Source organism: Lemur catta, chromosome 9, assembly GCF_020740605.2.
Source record: "Lemur catta isolate mLemCat1 chromosome 9, mLemCat1.pri, whole genome shotgun sequence".
Taxonomy (NCBI): Eukaryota; Metazoa; Chordata; class Mammalia; order Primates; family Lemuridae; genus Lemur; species Lemur catta.
Window position 1 is genome coordinate 83511934 of NC_059136.1, and position 19608 is coordinate 83531541.

General features: G+C 34.9%; 1 protein-coding gene across 1 annotated transcript in view; it reads right to left on the minus strand.

Annotated features, from left to right (window-relative positions):
* The window catches only part of C9H8orf34 (chromosome 9 C8orf34 homolog), a 397961-nt gene that overhangs the window by 70132 nt on the left and 308221 nt on the right, over positions 1-19608 (minus strand). The window contains 2 exon segments of the mRNA XM_045560952.1: positions 8925-9001; positions 14522-14607. Coding sequence (XP_045416908.1) covers positions 8925-9001; positions 14522-14607 — 163 coding nt within the window.

Sequence of the window (19608 nt, forward strand, 5' to 3'; positions counted from 1 at the left end):
AAAGTATCTGGCAAAAATTAAGATTCAATAAATATCAGTTGCAACAATATTATACATAGTAATTAAAATAAGAAAAAGTTCAAACTATTAATCATAAGGAAGTGCTAGATTCTCAAAAACAAAAGACACTAATAAATTTTATTTGAAAATATATTTTTAGATCTTTATCTCACAATAACTACCAAGGTAAATTCAAAATTGATTGAAGAATTCAACGGGGAAGTGTAAAGAACTTTTAGGTGAAGATTTATTTAATATTGGGGAGGGCAAACTATGAAACTATTTATTAACATTGGGGAGTGAAAACTACGTATGAAACTATGAATGAAAGAAATTAGAAAAGTATAGTTTCTGTATAATAAAAATACCATTATAAATAACATTAAAAGGCAAAAGAAAAATTACTAAAAATATTTGCCACAAATATGAAATGGTACAAGTCATTATTTTTAATACATAAATCCTAGCAAGTCAATAGGAAAACAAGCACCCCAAAAGAAATATGACCAGTAACACAGAAAAGCAACTCATAAAAAAAGAAATATATAGGTCTAATAAATATATGTAAAAATTGTTCATCAGTAATTAAGGATATTTGCTAGCAAACTGAGAAATCCAACTTCAAAGACAAAATGATTTCATTTCTTATTTTTCAATATGGTGAATTAATTTGGTGGGATTTTTATTTTTCATCTATACATTTTAAGAAAATACTTAATTCCGGTAAGAGTTTGAGAAATTCCTGGTAAACATGCAAAATGACCTTCCTCTGGACTGTATCAAGATCTTAAAAATAGCTCATACACTTAAACTCTTTAAGGAATTTAGGCTGAAAAAAGCACTGAGACACTGATTAATTTTTGTGCACAGTTGTTCTCCAAAGCATTATTTCTAAGCCCCAAATCTCAGAAGCAACCTAAGCCAGTGTTTTCTAGCCCTTTTCACATCAAAACAAACATAGGAAATAATAATATTTGTACAGCACACAGAGGGCCCTGGAATAGGCTGTTTGCATGGAATGATACTTCAACCAGTTACCAGAAGGACTGGAATGCTGAAGTCCCAGCTTATCTGTCACCAGTGCCTGGGACAAACTAATTGGGAATATCCAACCTAAACGCCCGACTTCCATTCAAGTATGGTAACTCTATGTTATGATTGGACATTAAAATTAAAGTCTTAAACTTTAAAAAGATGAGTAATACCAGGATATTTGGTCTAACAGATACTAAAACAGACAAGGCTACATAATGCACAGCCATTAACATTAGATTTATAAAAAATTTTATGTGAGTATGCTCACTATGGAATGTAAAGAAAAGCATTATATAGAGTCCGATTTCTTAACAAGGAATTTTCATGCAGTATGACCTAACAGTTAACATCCTTTCAAACATATAGTTGCTAAAATAATGGTTTCCCAAATGCTCTTTTAATATACAACATGTTATGCAAACATAATAGCAGGAATATGTTATTTGTTTGTTTGAGTCAGCACATTCCTGAGACTCAGACTATGTATAGGACCATGTTTTATAATAAGCAAAAAAAATGATCTTGATTAGATTAATGTGGTTGAGAGGTGGAAAGAACCCCACAAATGTCTAGGTTTCTGTAGAGAAGCACTCTGAATGCAACCATTTTAAATAACCTATGGAGTTGTCTTAGCTGAAAAAAGAAATGAACATATAAGGAAAACTCCTCTGTGGGGAACTTAATGTTTTTCTATTCCCACTACGGGATTGAATACTAACTTAATGTGTTTCCCAGCACACACCCTGCATAATTCATACTCAGCGCTGTAGGGCTTTTCCTCGTAACACAAACGACCCATATTGCTTTTTTTCCTCTTCAGCCTATTTGTATACCAATCAAATGAAATCTTCAGTAGCTGACAATTACTTTAATAAAGAATTAGTAATAACTTCAAAATACTAAAAGTGCCAAAATACATTTTCTTTTTTGCCTGTCATATTTAGAATTAATGGACTCATGATTGGGATCTCTGGCTGTCACACATCTTTTTGGCTATTATTTGCTTATAAATCAATTGTACTTGTTCTGTACCAACGTGTACATATTAGGCCTCTCTTCCTTCCCATTATCTTAAAAATTAAATGCAGAATTTAAGTGACCCCAAAAAATAATGTCACGTTTTTACTAATGGAGAAACAGTGATGTTATAAATGGGACTGAATTAATTACCAAAGCCACACTCAATGCTTAAACATTTATTATGTCATACTTTATCATCTTAGGCCATTTCTCCGTATGCAAATGTGACATTTAGAGGTTATATTTTCAAAACTCATGGATGTTTTAAATAATAATATTTGCATAGGTTTGGGCAAATATTTCCATCCTCAATGTGTTAGAAATCAACAGACCTAAAATGTCAAAAGGAAAAATCCCACCAGATTCCAAAATTTGGTTAGATAACTTGCCTACTATAGCACTTAGTTTTAAGCAGTTTTATTGGCATCCTAGACCTCTGAGTCATAAAAGCCTAGCAAAATTCCACAGACTGGAAGGAAAAAAAAAATAGCAAAAACCTTTAGGGTTGAGCAAAATGTGTACTAATCACTGTTCTTTAGCAGAAAATTCATTGCTACAATTAGCTGCCAGCAATTTGCCAACACTATCTTTCAATAGACAAAATTCACCATAATTTATTACTTCTATTTGATGAGATGGTAATGAACATTCATTTCTTTTCTTTTTCATTTTGCAAGAGTACAAGTTGAAATATGTTTAGCCTTAATTCTATAAATGCTGGTTGTATGCCTGTTTTTCCATGATAGACAATACAATGCAAGAAAAAATTGCAACTTGTTCATTAACTCATTCACTCAACATTGCTTCCATTGCCCAACTATTTAAATGAATTTACACAGAAATCATAAACTCTCTAAAATATGTGCAACAATTTACTTACCATAAAGTTATGCTTGAGTAGGAAAAAGAATTTGAAAAATGTTTTATTGGAAACATTTAACATGTCAATTTGAGAGGATGATGAAACAGAAAATTTTTATAGGGAGAGGGTTGTGTGTAGGGAGTAACAATATTAGTAAGAAATAAGGTATAAAGCAGGGTTATCAAAATTCATAGGTAAACTAATCGTCTAAAGGCCCACTAAGTAACAATTCCTCACCCATATTTTACACTGGAATGATATGGGTACACTTTATTTTTATGTTTGCTGTCAAGCCTAAGTGATAAGTTTGTAATTTTATTTCTTTCAAATGTATAGATCTTTTTCTGCATGTCTTACAAGAGAAGAGGGAATATCTAGAAAAGAAGAAATGTGGTAGAAGAATGAGGCTCCAAGGGGACACATACTATTTGGCCTGAAAGTAGCATGCAGGTTTCTGGAGAAAAGAGATAAAAGGCATTTGTGCAACCTGCATGTTGTGAAAAGTCATATGATTTTAGCAGATTGCCGAACTTTCCTTAAGTCTTAGCAATCAATGTTCATTGTCTGTAATAGTTGTTACCAAAAGAGCATTATGTCTGCATCTTATCCAAATTCATTCTTTTCAAAGTTCATATCCATGGGATCTCAGGGCAATGTGGCGTGTGTGGGAAATTCCAACTTCACACAATCAGATCCAAGCTTCCTGGCTACTTGGGAGCCGAAGCAGAAAGAATCCGGGAAGAGTTGAAGAGGGAAAAAAGCCTCCGTTGTCAAAAAGCATCAATGAACAGAATGTTTTATTTACTAATCAACAAAGTACAACATCTGGCAAGATTAAAAGTAATCAAACTTTACCTCCAATCTAGCTAAGCAGATGCTTTATCAAGATAATTCCAGAATCACCAGAGTCTCTAATTTGTGGTTCAAGTTTGCCACAGGAATTTTTTTCTTAGACATGTGTTCCTTTTTTCCTTCCTTCTCAGTTATTTCCCAACTTCAGAATCCCCTTCCTGTCATGCTGCCCTGGTTTCTCAGACTCCTCCAGCTGTGAAGGACCCCAGCAAGACTGATCTCTTAGGCTCAAATGTACTAATCCCTTCCTCTCCCAAAAATCAATCTACCTCAAGCTCTCGCTTTTCACTGTCTACTTAATCTACTGAATAATTCTATCTTTGATATTGGCTACTGATAATGGCCTACTTCTTGTCCCTTTTATATTGCATGTACTATTTAACAGTGACTCGGTGCATAAATATAAATTTGCAGATAAGTGATAATTGTATGGATCCTGACAAGTTCAGTGAGAGTTTGGGCACTGGAAAATATGAGTTTTAGTCCTGCCCTGTCTATGTGACTTGGGACAAATCACAAAATCTTTTGGAAACTCAGTATGCCCATCTGAAACTAAGTAAGCACTACGTACTTCATAGATGGTAGTCAAAGATAAAGTGGTAAGTCACGGGAATTACAAAATTCAGAGACCATTGATATTAAATATGCAAAGAGCTTAATAATTTAAAAGTGCTGCACAGATATGTGATATCATTGCTACTACTATCATCCTAGTTAATTTTACATATTTCCCCAAACAGATAAAACTCTCCAGAAGGAAAATGTGCTAAAGAGATAACTTTTAGTAACGCCTGGGCATTTTAGGAAATGTTGCCTACATAAGTCTTTCTTTTAATTTTTCTTCTACTTTAAGTAAGAAGTGACAACCATTCACATAAAGTGTGTGGGACTCAGCTTAGGATGAACTAGTCATTACTGAACAATTAATAAAATAAATTTTTTAGATTTACAAGGAAAAAAAAGTCAGTAAGATATTTAATGTCCAATGTCTTTCTTAATTATCTTTTCATCTTTCCTTTATACCCATGTTTGTTTAATATTTCTAAAACAAAATAGAATTTTTAAGATTAAAAAAAACCATAGGAACTGTGAAATTCAAAAATCATTGATATTAAATCTTCATCAATCATTGATCTAAAAAGATTATGAATTATAGTTATGAAGTTAAAAGGTCATAATCAATGCCTACTGCTTGGTATTTTCTTTTTAAGTTTTTCTTTCTGTTGGTTTATTGCTAATAAATGGATTTACCTGACAAATCCAGCTTTGATCTGCACAGGCTGTGTGTCTGCTAAGAGGCATTCCAGAACATACAGGAGGAGGAAAGGGAAATTCCAGAAGAATGACTTGCTTATTTGGGGGGAGGATAAAACCCAAATCTAAATGTTGCCTTTACCTCACTTAAATATTCACAAAATGTTTGAGAAATATTCCAAGCCCAGGGTAAGCCACTAGGAAAAACAGTTTCCAAGAGTCTGTTACCCCTTATTAATATACAACACCCAACATGGAAAGTTAGCAAATAGAGACAGCATGTGTTGAAACTACTCTACATGGTTTCCAACATTTGTGGCATGTTTATATTTTTGCAGGATATGACTCAAAATTTATTTTGAAGTATTTTGTATTTCTTATAGTAATGAAGAAAAAAGTTTGGTTTTGTTTCAATTCTTTATTAATATTTAGATAAAGTCCCCCTTTTCTTCTTGATTTACTATAAATATCATCCCAAGAAATACTACAGAAGTATGTTTAGGAAATTTCCAACTAAATTATCATTATTGTAATGTAATTAACTTTTATTTTAATCTGTATTTTCCTCATAATTCAAGCAGTCATCATCTGGAATTTGTCCTGTTCAAGGTCCTGACATTCATTCATATATTTGTGTATTGCTTTAATCCCACTTATTTCCAAAAAGATTTCAATGGGTAATTTGACATTAAATGAAACTGGAGAATTTTCAAGAATTCAAAATCTAATGAAAGATAAATGAAAACAAACAAAATTGACCTATAACAAATTTTTTGCACTAGGAAAGCACTATGTGAGCACTATGGAAAGAAAGCAAAAATCTCTAAGTGTCAGTTTGAAATTACTCAGAAAATGTTTGAGCAAATAAAACTAATTTTTTTTTCTTTTCGGTTATTAGGTATTATGAAGCAAACCAAATACTATGGATAGATTATATCTTAAATTGAGAAAGTGATTAGAAAAAGAATCTAGCGGTATCTATTTAGGAATGGGGCAGAAATATGAACTTTGGTGGAATTCACAGCTGATAAAAAAAAACTTTGCAAAAAGTGATGAATGACAGATTATCAAACCTGAATGACAACATGCTTTTATCATCATGAGATTACAGAGACATACTAACTTTTATAAATGTCAAAAACATTCTTTAAAAAAAATAAAATTAATGCAACATTAGATTATAATCCAAAAATAATATTTGTCCCAAGCACATACTCCATTATACTCTGTGATGTAGGAACATTATTTAGAACCCTAGATTTGGTTGTGGCATACCTCACACATTACCAGGGACTTCTCAAACAAGAATATGTTCAGAGAAAGCATCAGAGGTACAGAAATCTTTGAAAACTACAATATGTAAGGATTGGCTAAAAGAACATACTGTGTTTTGGCTAGAAAATTTAAGTTCTCAAATGGGACATGCTGATGGCTTCCAATATCTGACATCAGTTAAGTGTAAGAAGGATTAGATATCACTCCAGGAATAGAACTAGGACTAGTGGTTAGGAGGAATGGAAGAAAATACCTAATAAATAGGAATAAACGGTTTCTAAAAGAAATGGGAAAGCACTAGAAATATGAAAGATGTGCAGTACAAGGGAAATTGACTAGCGCCCAACTGTTGCCATCACTGTTCTTTCAGCTTTGGGACCTTGGTCCAGTTACTGGGCTTCTCTGAGTTTCTGTTTCCTCATCTGTAGATTTGATATCCATGCATTGGATGGAGATGTGACCCCAGCTACTTAGAAAGGGGGAGAAAATGTTAAACTAGATGGTCACCATGGTTTTTTCTATTTCTAAGATTCTGCCATTTTATAATAAGGGAAAATACAATAGTTTTAATCTCATGGTGAGGAATTATTGCTAAACTACATCATTCATTCAACATATATGCATTATGGGCCTACTATGTGTAGGTACTCTTCTGGGGATGCAGAAGTGAAAAAAAAGATAAGAATTCTTATGTTATACCTTATATTACAGTGAAAAGAGATGGACAATAAATGAAACAAAAGAGTAAATTACATAGCATAGTAGAGCTCATAAGTACTATATAAAAAATAAAGAAGAGAAATACAAAATTTTAAATAGAGTCAAGGAAGCTGCAATAAGAAAATAACACATGAGCAAAGATACATTAATTTCACCAGTAATTTTTTAAATTAATTTTATTATGAAGTCCATTGGAGAATGTGGTGCTTTTAATTAAATCCTATGATCCAAATAATGTTTCAAATAATGTAACCTCATCGCAGAGTGTTATGGACTGAATTATGTCCCCTTAAAATTCATATGTTGAAGTCTCAGCCTCACTATCTCAGAATGTATTTAGAGACAAGATCTTTAAAGAGGTAATTAAGTTAAATGAAGTTATTAGGCTGGACTCTCATCCAATAACCCTGATGATACTGGTGATGTATTACTGGTGATAAGAAGAGATTAGGACACAGAGAGGTAAACAGGAAGGAAGATATGAAGACACAGGAAGAAGGCAGCCATCTACAAGGCAAAGAGGGAGACCTCAGAAGAAAGCAGCCCTGCCAACACTTTGATCTTCGACTTCTGCATCCGTAACTTTGAGAAAATAAATTTTTGTTGTTTAAGCTATCCAGTCTATGCTACTTTGTTGTTATGGCAACCCCAGCAAACCAATATAGAGAATATAGACGTAAACAGACCCCATCCAAGTATTAAGTTTAAGACAATGCAAGATTGCATTAGTCATCTTTATAGCAACACAGAATCTTGTATAAACTATATTTAGCCCATAGAGATTTCAGGTTCTTTCATATTTATTCTTATGACCTTAAATTGCATTAAAAATCTTCCGCCTATTTATGGGGTACATAGTGAGGTTGCAATACATATACTGTATAGTGATCTGATCAGGTTAATTAGCATATCCATCATATCAAATATTTATTATTTTTTTGTGTTAGGAATATTCAGTATCCTCCTAGCTATTTGAAACTGTATAATACATTATTGTTAACTATAGTTATCTTCCAATGCTCTAGAGCACTAGAACTTATTCCTCCCGTCTAGCTGTATATGTAAAATCATTATGTCAATTAAAATTTTCTTTTAAGTTTTGCAGAAGTTGAGAAAAACTGCTTGCATAGTGCATATGGAAGATTAAAAGTTCAAATACAACCAAGATAATCTGGAAAAAGAAAGTAGGTTTTCTAATGGCTATAAAGATTTTTTATAATGTAATTATTAAAATGATTCAAAGAATGGAATTTTGGCACAGAAAGGGACAACAGACAACAAAAGGAATAAAAAGAAGAATGTATTTGAGAAATATATTTTTTGTGCACATGTGATTTGTCTTATAATAAAATTATCATTAGAAGTTATTAGATAAAAAATATATTTTACAATAAAAAAAAAGAAAAAATAATCTTTATCCTAAAGGTTTTCTCCCAATACACTCTATTGAAGAGATACAATTTAACAAAAATATCACAAGGACTTCACGTCTGCAAATAGCATGCTTAAGTAATAACATAAACTTTCAGGATATGCAAAACATTTATTTTTCTATCAAGATATGTATACTTAATCTTATGGAAGTTTAAAATGGCAGCTCATGACCTTTTAGAATGTTCATGTGCACAAGAAAGCAACTAATAACACCAGAACTTAACTTTTCCCATCTCGTTCAAGGCTCCCCCAAGCGCTGAAAGAGCTTCAGACAGCTTTGCTGTAGGCCTCTAATACAGCTGGCCACCTGCCGATGCTGGCATTCTGGGTGACCGTGTGAGGAATACTATATACACATCTTAAAGTATTCTTTCATTTAAAGAATGTTGTCTTCTATTCCTTTTAGGCTTTCCTATCAGCTATATACATTAGTTTTAGAGAATTAAAAAAAAGAGTAAATGAATATACTTACAGGTCCTGTGAAGGTAGCTGCTTTCTCAAATTCTTCACCCTCCTCCATTAGAGCTTCTTCAGTCCCAGGAAAAGAATCTATTTTTATTTTTTAAAAATGAAGAAATTATAGTCACATATTGCTTATTAATTCTCTGATATATAAACTTACTGTGAGAAGGATATCTAGCATCCAAACTGGTTGTTGGAAAAATCATTCTGTTTGTGAGTTAAAATAAAATACGGAATAATATTTATTTACCTTAAAGAAAACTTATGAAAAAATGATAAGTATTTCTAACGTAGAAGGACACAATAAAATCAGCAATGTGCAAGAGCTACAGTTATCTCAGTTATGCAAATAAAGCAACACTTTTTGGCATATTGCTTAGCTAATTGTTAGAACATATTTATATTTAATGTCCTTTTTCTGGTTTATAATTTTATATTTATTTGTTTTATCCATCAATTTTTTCAGGCTACATGATTTAAGTACCATATTATTCTGTCTTTTAAATGGGATGAAAAATTCTGAAAAGAGTTCAGAGAAGGGTGCATATTATCAAATGGTAGTATATTTTCCATTTCAATGTATCAAGGAAGAGGTTGCAATTACTTAGCCTGAATATACTGAGGAGTAGGTGAGTATTGACTTTCAAATATGCAAATAAAATGATATGTCTACTGAGCTAAATTAATTATAACAGCAAGGATTTATATGGATTATAAGGAATTGTGCCATAGGAGTAGATATATGTAGCAACCAGAAATAACCCATACCAGAGACTGTCAACTTCCCTTGGTTGAGTTTGAACTCCTTTTCAAATTAAAAAATCAGTTAAGAGGAAGGTTATTTTAAATCATTGGATGTTAAAATCAATGTCTTACATTTATTAATATTTGAGAAGGCTGGGCACAGTGGCTAACGCCTGTAATCCTAGCACTCTGGGAGGCTGAGGCAGGAGGATCACTTGAGCTCAGGAGTTTGAGACCAGCCTGAGCAAGAGCGAGACCCCCGTCTCTAGTAAAAATGGAAAAATTAGCCAGGCTTGGTGGCACGCACCTGTAATCCCAGCTACTCAGGAGACTGAGGCAGGAGGATTGCATGAGCCTAGGAGTTTCAGGTTGCTGTGAGCTAGGCCGACACCACCGCACTCTAAACTGGGCTCTACTATTAACAGGTGCTCTTAAAACATGTTGAAAATGATAATTTTGTATGACTTTTCTTTCATGGAATTTACTTGAAAGAAATTTTGTAAATTTACATTTATAGTACAATATTAATTTTTAACAAAAAGAACATTTATGAATATAAAGTATTGGTAACTTTTCCTAGTTTACATTCTGTTCTGTTCTTGTTTTGGTTGAATTATTTCTGGTTATTGGTGTCATATCCAGTGAGATCTATAATATTGTACTGTCTACTTAGCTTTGCGTAAAGAGACAACTATAAAGTACTGAGACAATATTTGAGCATTTACATATCTGACCATCTTTGAAAGTTATTAAATTGATGGACCCTGCTAAATAGTCCATATCTAATAATAGGATAGCAATCTAACAAGCTAGTAGGGATAATAGACATCATGAAAATAAAACCTTAGTGTTTAATGCTCAGAGGGGTAAACTCCATTTTTTGTGTTCTGAGTACATTGCTTATTCACAATAATTGCTGGGTGCATATGTGCACACTATTTTGCTCTGTCTCCTCCGGAGCAATTTTTTTATAAGTATACACGATTTTCAAAATACAAGTGATTATTTCTTTGAGCTTTTTAAAATCACATGTGAGTGGGTGGGAAATGAGTCCGTCAATTTGGCAAATATTACAGAGTTTATCATCTCTCGTTTTAGAGAAGAAGAAACTGAAATATGGAAAGATAAAGTAATTTTGTCAAAAATCTAACAGTCTTTGTCAGCACTTGGACTAGAAATTTTGCTCCTGTGGTTGACTGGGCATGCTGGTAGAAACATGGAAATCTGTAGCTTTTACCACAATGTTCAGCTTCATTCAACTACTTCCTGCCATTATTTTTACCTTTGCTGCTTGCGTCACAACAGGTTTTTAATGCACAAAATTATACCTACTTACAGAAATATTTCTGTTTGTTGAACCAAGTTCAATGTGGATGCACAGTTGACATAAAAATCACATTAGTGCTTTTGGCTAATGCCAATAATATTCGATTATTGGATCTAGTGATTTGACTAACTTAAGTAGAAAAAAATATACTAAATCAGAAACTCATATTGTGGAATTTGTTGATTAGGTATACTAATATTTGAATGTGAAGAATGTAGGATATAAGCATTTCAAGAAAAGAGCTTAAATTTAATGAATATAATTTTTCCAGTGGACACATGAGTATAATCAACAACATATTACTGATACATTGCATAATTTCCCAAGAAATTTAAATCCCGACAATTCTCAGTAATTATGTAAACGTAATTGCTAAAGGATAGATATGTAAAGCTTGGTGAATTGGAGTAGTCTTGATATAATTTTAATATAAAATTAATGGGCAAATAATTAGATACTATCTGTTTTGTGTCCAGTTTTGTACTGGGCAAGATGGGGAATGAATGAAAACTTCAAGAAGCATATACTCCAATTGAAGTGAGAAGAACAAACACACAAGAAGCAATTTGAAAACAATTAGGGGCTGAGAGAAGGGAGACATCCTGCAGGCTAGATGTAAGGTAGACTTAACATGATCTTAGAGCAGAGGCTCTAAATAGGCAGAAGCGAGGAAAGAACTTATTAGTAGTCAGGGAAGAGTGGCCTAAGTCCACGTACACATGCAAGATTGTCTGGGAGGAGAAACCAGGTTGACTCCAGAAGCTAAGCAAGTGTCAAAGAATGGCCAGCCTGGGGCCTTCATGCTGCTATCGTGCACTGTTCAACATTCATTGTCAAGGTTAAAAGTCTATCATTAGAATGTGCCATGTCATCAGTGCTGTAATAGATTTGCATATATATAAGCAATTATTTCTTTGTATTACACTACACTGGCATTGGTTTATGTTCCCACAGCACTTTATTTTTAATAGTTATTAGATAATATTTGACATATAAAAATATATATAAATACAAGAGATACGAAAATCTATCTCATATGCAAATATAGAGTATGTTTAAGTTACAAAGCACAATGATAGATAAACACTCCCCCCAACTTTTAAGAATTGGAGTATTTCCAATAACCTTCATTTACCTGTGGGCTCCTTCCTACCACCTCCCTCCTACCCCCTGAGAATAACCTCTATTTGGGTCCATACTCCCTTCTTTAAATACAGTTTTATAACTTATGTATATTTTCCTAAAGAACATATTTTTTAGATTTTCTTGTTTTGAGCTTTATAAAAATGGCATTCTATAACTTGCTTTTGTTCAGTCAGCCTTATGCTTTAGGACACATTCAGTGGTGAGCAGAACTTGCTCATACACCACACTGGGAGAATGAACTGCCATGTCAGGTTGGTTGCTTGAAATCAGCCACAGTGGGAGTATTTATACCATGGAAACCATCTATCTCTACAAATCAGGGCTTCCTTTTTAGAGAGAAACAGTTGTTAAACATTTACCATCATGCCACTGATTTTATCTGTCCCATGTGTGTAGCTGAACTGCATTCAGTTTTCTATACTGTAACAATTCCACGATTTATCCAATTCCATGTCCATGAACATACTAACAAGGGTTGTTCACATTTCGTGGCACATGAGACTTGTTTCTCTAAGATATTTACCTAGAAGTGGAGTTTCTAGGTTTTAGATTATATGAATGCTGAATATTTTAAGATAATGAAAAATTTTTTTCCAAAATTGCTTATATCCCAGCTGCAGCATATAAGTTTGTTTTTTTTCACCTATGTTTTCACCAGTACTTAGCTCTGTCAGCTTTCTTAACGCCAACCAAAAGGTTGTAAAACATTCTCTTTCCAAGCTCTTAATTTGCTTTTCCCCATGACTAGCATAGTTTAAGCATTTTTTCATATGCTTACTGGCTTTTTGTGTTCCTTTCTGTAAAATGTCTATTCATATCTTATTTTTCTATTGGTGTGTTGATTTTTTATTTATTAAATTATAGGTATTCTGAATATTAATCTTTGATCAGTGGCAAATACCTTGCAAATACCTTCTCCATTTTGTGGCTTTTCTTCTGGCATCTTTTGATGAACAGGAGTTCTTAATTTTCTATAGTTGAATTTTTCAATTATTTCTTTTATGATTACAAACTTTAGTATCTTCTTTAAGATGGCCTTCTCTATCCAGGTGTAAGGAAAATATTTTCCTATAGTTTATTTTCTAACTAACCTGGTTAGATACATTGACTGCATGCTGCTGGAACACCTACTGAGGAAGAAGTGATGTACCTTAAGTGTCACTGGAGTAGCATTACCTGTACTTATTTATTAATTCAGCAAACATTTTGCAGTGCTCTGACACTAATTTTGTATGCCAAGTTAAGGGGTTTGAATTTTGTCCTATAGAAAATGGGGATGGAATAAAAGATAGATAATGAGCTAAAGAGGGGTGAGACAGTGCAAGGAGGGCAACGAAAGTTGTTACACTAGAGACTGGTTTCACGGAAGACAATTTTTCCACGGACCAGGGGTGGCGAGGGTATGATTTCAGGATGATTCAAGCGCATTACATTTATTGTGCAATCAAATCTCTCTGCTAATGATAATCGGTATTTGCAGCCACTCCCCAGTGCTAGCATTACCACCTCAGCTCCACCTCAGATCATCAAGCATTGGATTTTCATAAGGAGCACACAACCTAGATCCCTCACAAGCACAGTTTACAGTAGGGTTCGTGCTCCTGGGAGAATCTAATGCTGCCACTGATCTGACAGGAGGCGGAGCTCAGGCAGTGATTTGAGCAATGGGAAGCAGCTGTAAATACAGATGAAGCTTCAATCGCTCAGTGGCCGCTCACCTCCTGCTGTGCAGCCTGGTTCCTAACAGGCCGTGGACTGGTACAGGTCCAGTCCACAGCCTGGGAGGTGGGGCCAACAGCACTAAATGAAGAGGAGAAAAGCATAGACCAGGCCATATCAGGGCAAATGAAGAGTCAGCTGGCTCAAAGAGGAAATTCTGAAGTGACAGGGACATGATTAGAAACCTATTTAACATAGGGTGGGGGAGAGGGAGTATGATATTGTCAAGTATGATACTGACTTTTCTGCCCAAGAAGAATGAATGAACCGATGACGTGAGAATGGGAGTAGGAGATAGAGCAGGTTCCAAGGGGCAGATAATGAGCTCCATTTTCTGGAGGGCCAGCAGGCAATGTGGAGTTCTGAAAACAAGCTGGAATTAGTGACATAATTTGGGGAGTAGCCGACATATAGTTGATCTGTTTGGACCTTAAACAGGACAGAGCACTAAGAGGCTGCTCCTTAGAATCCGCATTTCTCACCTCCCTTTCTCCTTTGCCCTTAATCTCCTGACACAAACAGCCTGAAAGAATGTGCTGGAGGTGGACATGGGACCTCAGCTAGGTGTGATTTGGTTCAGGGGAAGACGTTCGGTTTAGTTTCTTTCTGATTTGTTTTTAACCTTTAAGTGCCACTAGAACTGCAGTAAATATTGTTGGATTTAAACTTACCCAAAGAATCTGGGATTGTTTCATCTGGAGAATGAAGTATTTGTAATGTCTCTTCTGTCCTTTCTGCCAGGTTGTCTCCTTGAAGCCTAAATAATTAAAAATGGTCATTGAAACCTCTGATAACGTTAAATCGTGAAATATGAACTACAGCTATAGGGCACATGACTGTGAACTTCTAAACTCCAAGATCAGATATGCGTCTTCAAAGTAGAAATAAACATTTACTAAAGCCATTTTAATATAGGGTTTTTGCTTTTCTAACCTTTAAGGAAAAGTCTTCTATATTTCCTCTTATATACATGGCAAAATTGGTCTATGTAGGATCTGCTTTTCTTCTCAGACTGATCAGAGGGAGGTTCATAAGCAAATGTTTTCACTGAAACTACAAAGGAGAATCAAGTGGAAGGAAAACAAGACTCCGACACAGCATGCTCCCCAACTTCTGGGTGCAGGAGTCATGGAGGGTTTTCAGGATTCCACAGAGGTTTGTCACACGTAGTTCTCCAAATCAACCTACCTGTGCATAAAGGCCTGTGCGTCAAGATAAATCTCCACAGTGGACGTGAAGATCTGTAATGTGTGTGACTGCCTTGGGTTCTCATAGACAGTGGGTCTTTTTCAGGAAAGGACAATTGTGAAGTACTTTGGTGACAACGTATTTCTGAGCTTTCATATGCTCACTTCTACAGTGAGAAAAAGTGAGCTAGCAACATCCAATTCACACCTGGTTTTATATGACACTCTGAAACCACATTATCAAAGGAGGTAGGGTGCGGCAATACGTTTTGGAACTTGATTTAGGAATAGCAGAATAAATGCAGCTCTGCTAATGCTGAAGGACAGTATATCAAACAAGCCAGAGATTGGAAGTTTTACCAGTGTCCTTACTTTTTTCTCCCACTAGTGTCCTCATAGAAGAATATCATTAAATGCATGCCCTATAACATTAAAATTTTTAAAAAGACAATTCATAACTGTACTGGGTTCACATGTTATTATTCTCAACCATTTTATATCTTTGCTTTTATAGACCACAGCAGAATCACATAATAATTTTCTTTCAACTTTTACAGTCTCAGGCATATATGTATCTCTCTCTTTATCTTGTGTGTAATTATAAATATTGTAAATTATACCTGCATTTCAATTTTTCTAATATTGAATTCTGCATATCTCTGTACATATTACATATTTATACCTACATATTACCTTTGATACAGAAAACTGTGTTTACTGTATTGCATAAAATAATTAAAGAATTCTCAAAAAGAATTTCCTGATAGTTATAACACTTTGGGGTCAGCTATATATAGTTTTATACTTTTAATTTTTTTTAATTTTACTTCGAAAAAAGCACCACTTTTAAATAAGTTACCTACATATTTCTCAAATCTTCCCTACTATTTCTTCATTTTATTCACTTCAATTAGGAGAGTTACTTTATAAAATATTCTTTTTTGAGCTCTCTTTGAAAAAGTATAGAGGTACAAGAGACATTGAATGTTGTAAATAAAAATTATTATTAAAAACTCACAATGAACCTCAACACATTTGGGTATTTAACATTAAGTTAAAACCTTAAAAGGAAAATAAATCTCCAACAAAGACAGAAAGAAACAAGACATAAAAATGATGCTGTCATTTTTTTAGTATGCTCAATAATAAGCCAAATGTTGTAGAGATGAAAGAAATTGTAACTGTCCCTGATTCCACAGAGTTTCGATCTAGCTGAGCTGAAGAGACAAGTGGCTGTGAGTAAACACCCAACAAATTGGGTGGCCCTGAAGCTGGCTCATCTTTGTCCAAACACTGCTCTCCAGATACCTTAAGAGTTGAGTCTACCGTGACTTGGCACCAGCTCCACCATGGAATGCTTCACAGTCCTGCTGTCTTTGCATGTTCTGCCAGGGTTTCCCAAGAGTAATGCAACAGCACCACTTCTGTCAGAGGCTAATAGGCGCTGTGCTAACAAGAGGTGTGTGGGCAGGTCCGGGAAATTCAGTCTTAATAGAAGTTCAATTTTTTTTTTTCTTTTAACCTCAAAAGTTTTTTTAATACTCCCAAACCTTTTCTCTTACCTTTCTTTTTTTTAATTTTTAATTTTTTTATTTTTAATTATTTTGGGTCATAATAGTTGTATATCTTTATAGGGTTCTCTTAGCTTTCTAAATCTCCTCTTCCATATTAAACAAACTTTTATTTTCGGCCCCTAAACAGAGTGTTTCTTGCTCTTTTTTGTCATAACTAAAACTCTTTTCTCCTCCAAGAATATTGCACCCCTTTTCCCCTCTAAGACTGCAGTACCCCCTCCCCAACAGAGGCTGCCTGACCCCAGGACCTCAGACAACACAGGATTATATACATTAACTTTTCGTCTCTCTGCCTGTACAGTCTTCCCTCAGGCTCAAAGTTTTCTTCTTTAACTCAAGTGTCACTATTATCCTGAGTGATTTTTGTGTTCATACGTATCTATGGGCTAGTCTCAAGGTCCCTTGACCTCCTCAAATTTGGAGATCTTCCCTTCTGCTCCACCTCCCTTACCCAAGGACAGACAACGCAGAACCACTTCATGTCAGAAATCTATAAATCCAATGTTCTGTTCTCTGACAACAAATTCACCTCCTTCAGACTTTCACAACCTCACTCTTCCTGACACTTTCTCTTCAGCCCAATATAAACCTTTATTTCCCTGGTTTCTCCCAGAATCTGCCCTCCTGCTTCCCTTCTGTCCCTGCTCAGTGGTGACTCACTGTCTCCTCAGCTCCCTGGCACCCCGTCCTCCTGTCACTCCTGCCCAAGCAGAACCCGACCCTGTATTAATGCACCTCTGTCCTGCACAGGGGCTGCTGAGCTAGGAGAAAATCATGACTCTAGGATCAGTTAGTACAAATCAATGGTCTCCAGCTTTAAACTTGGGCTTCTTGGTCACCTTTCTTCCATTCCTTTTAAGAGCTTTTCAAAAGTATCACCTCTCTTTTATGTCACCTAGGAAAATTATGTAATAAGGAGCAAAGACCTTCAACTCACCCTCACACACCTGCTCCAGAATTATCTTCACCCTGACCTGTATTCACCACCTTTCTGATTCAGAGAGGGCGAGAGGCCCTATCTCCCATGCAAGGCTTAGACCATCCATCAGACTGGCGACTGGGATCTCATTGTCTCACCTTCCTCTTGGACCTCAATCTATTTTATCTACCACCAGCCACCACCAGAATTCATTCTGTTCGTCTCCACTAGCATTTCCCAGACTATATAAAAAAGTTCACTTCTATTTCAGCCTTAAAAAGAAAAGACACCAAAATAAAGTCCCTCCCATATTTATCTAAAGTATCTAGCTGTTGCCTTTTCTTGCTCATTCTATGAGCCAGACTCCTATATTCTTCATTCAATGCCTTTACTTCCAGTTTTCATTCCCTCTCAGCCTGTTTTAATTTGATTTGCGCAGAACACTGCTTACACTAAGACCGCCTGACTTTCTAATTGCGATATGCAAAGAAAATTTTTCAGACTTTATCTTTATTTGACCTTATATGAATATCTACTCAGTCTTGAGGTTGTCAATGCTTATCTTCTGTGGCTCTTCCCTCCTGCATATCTGACCACCTCTGTGAATATGTCTTCTCAGTCTCCCTTAAAGGCTTGCTTTCTTATAGACCCTTAAATTTATTATTTTTTCCTTCAGTTCTAATCATGGTCCTTCTTTTCTCACTCTACACTGTCTCTCTGAATCATCTCATCCACTCTTACAGTTTTAACCACGTATAGAGTGAGTGAAATTTTTCCAATCTTCAGCTTGAATCCTCAGCTCAAGATTAGCGTACCTAAATTCTTGGTGGACATTTTACTTGGATACACACTATAAGTGCCTGAAAGGCAACATATCCAAAAGGTCATTGTCATAATCACTGTGCCTCTCACTGCACATGGCTAATCCATTCCAATCTTGCTAATTATACTTTCTAAAGAGATTTCTTTCATCCACCACTTCTTTATACTATTGCTACAGTATCACTGTTCATCTTATTGGCCTGGATTATTGTGTAGTTTCCCCACATATTAATATATCCGTACTTAGAAATTTTCCCTCAAAAAATCCATTTTCTCAGCGGGACATGGTGTTGTGTGCCTGTAGTCCCACCTACTCGGTAGCCTGAGACAGGAGGATCACTTGAGCCCAGGAGTTTGAGGTTGCAGTGAGCTATGACGATGCCACTGCACTCTAGCCTGGGCAACAGAGTGAGACCCTAGCTCAAAAAAAAAAAAAAAAAAATCCATTTTCCTTTTGACTACAAGGATGTTCAAAACACAAATCTAACCATATTATTCTCATGCTTTAAATATTTTAGTGAAAAGGTCTTAATATGAGTATTATTAGTGGGTCCATGGACAGGCTTTGGGGAAATCACAATAATTCACAGTGAAATGAATGAATGAAAAGTTTTGGGTGGATGTGATCTTTTTTTGGATAGACAGTAATTTTAACCAGTTTCTCAGAATAAGCCTTGAATCACAAGAATTTAATAACCATTTTTATTGGCTTCTCATTACCTGCAAGATGAGTTACGGTTTCCTTAGCAAGTCATTTGAGGTTCTCTCTTGCACAAACCCTACCTATGTCTGCAAATTCATCTTCTTGGATATTCCATAAACTCCTAACTACTTTTACTTTTTTGCATATATTTTGTTATTAAGCCTCCGTGTCATAATACTATTATCTCTAGCAGAATATACCTACCCCTCATTTTACTATTTGGCTTATTTCTAGCTTTTAGTTCTAGATTCTCCTTTTCTCTGAAGCACTTCTTCCAAGAGTTTTAGTGCCTGTGCAAATCTTTACCATAGCTTTTGTTTTACTATATTTTAATTGTTTATTTAGATGTCTGTGTTTGTCAACACACCGCAAGTGTCTTAAAGGCAAAGATTTTGTTTTTCATATTTTCATGTCATTGAAGTCTAGCTTAAATGGAGCTTGGTATATTGCAAAGTATAAAAGAGAGTTCCTAAAGTATTTGTTAATGATTATTTCACCTTGGAGAAAAAGAAAGAAAGATGTCACCTAGCCTATGTATGGGAGATTTTGTATA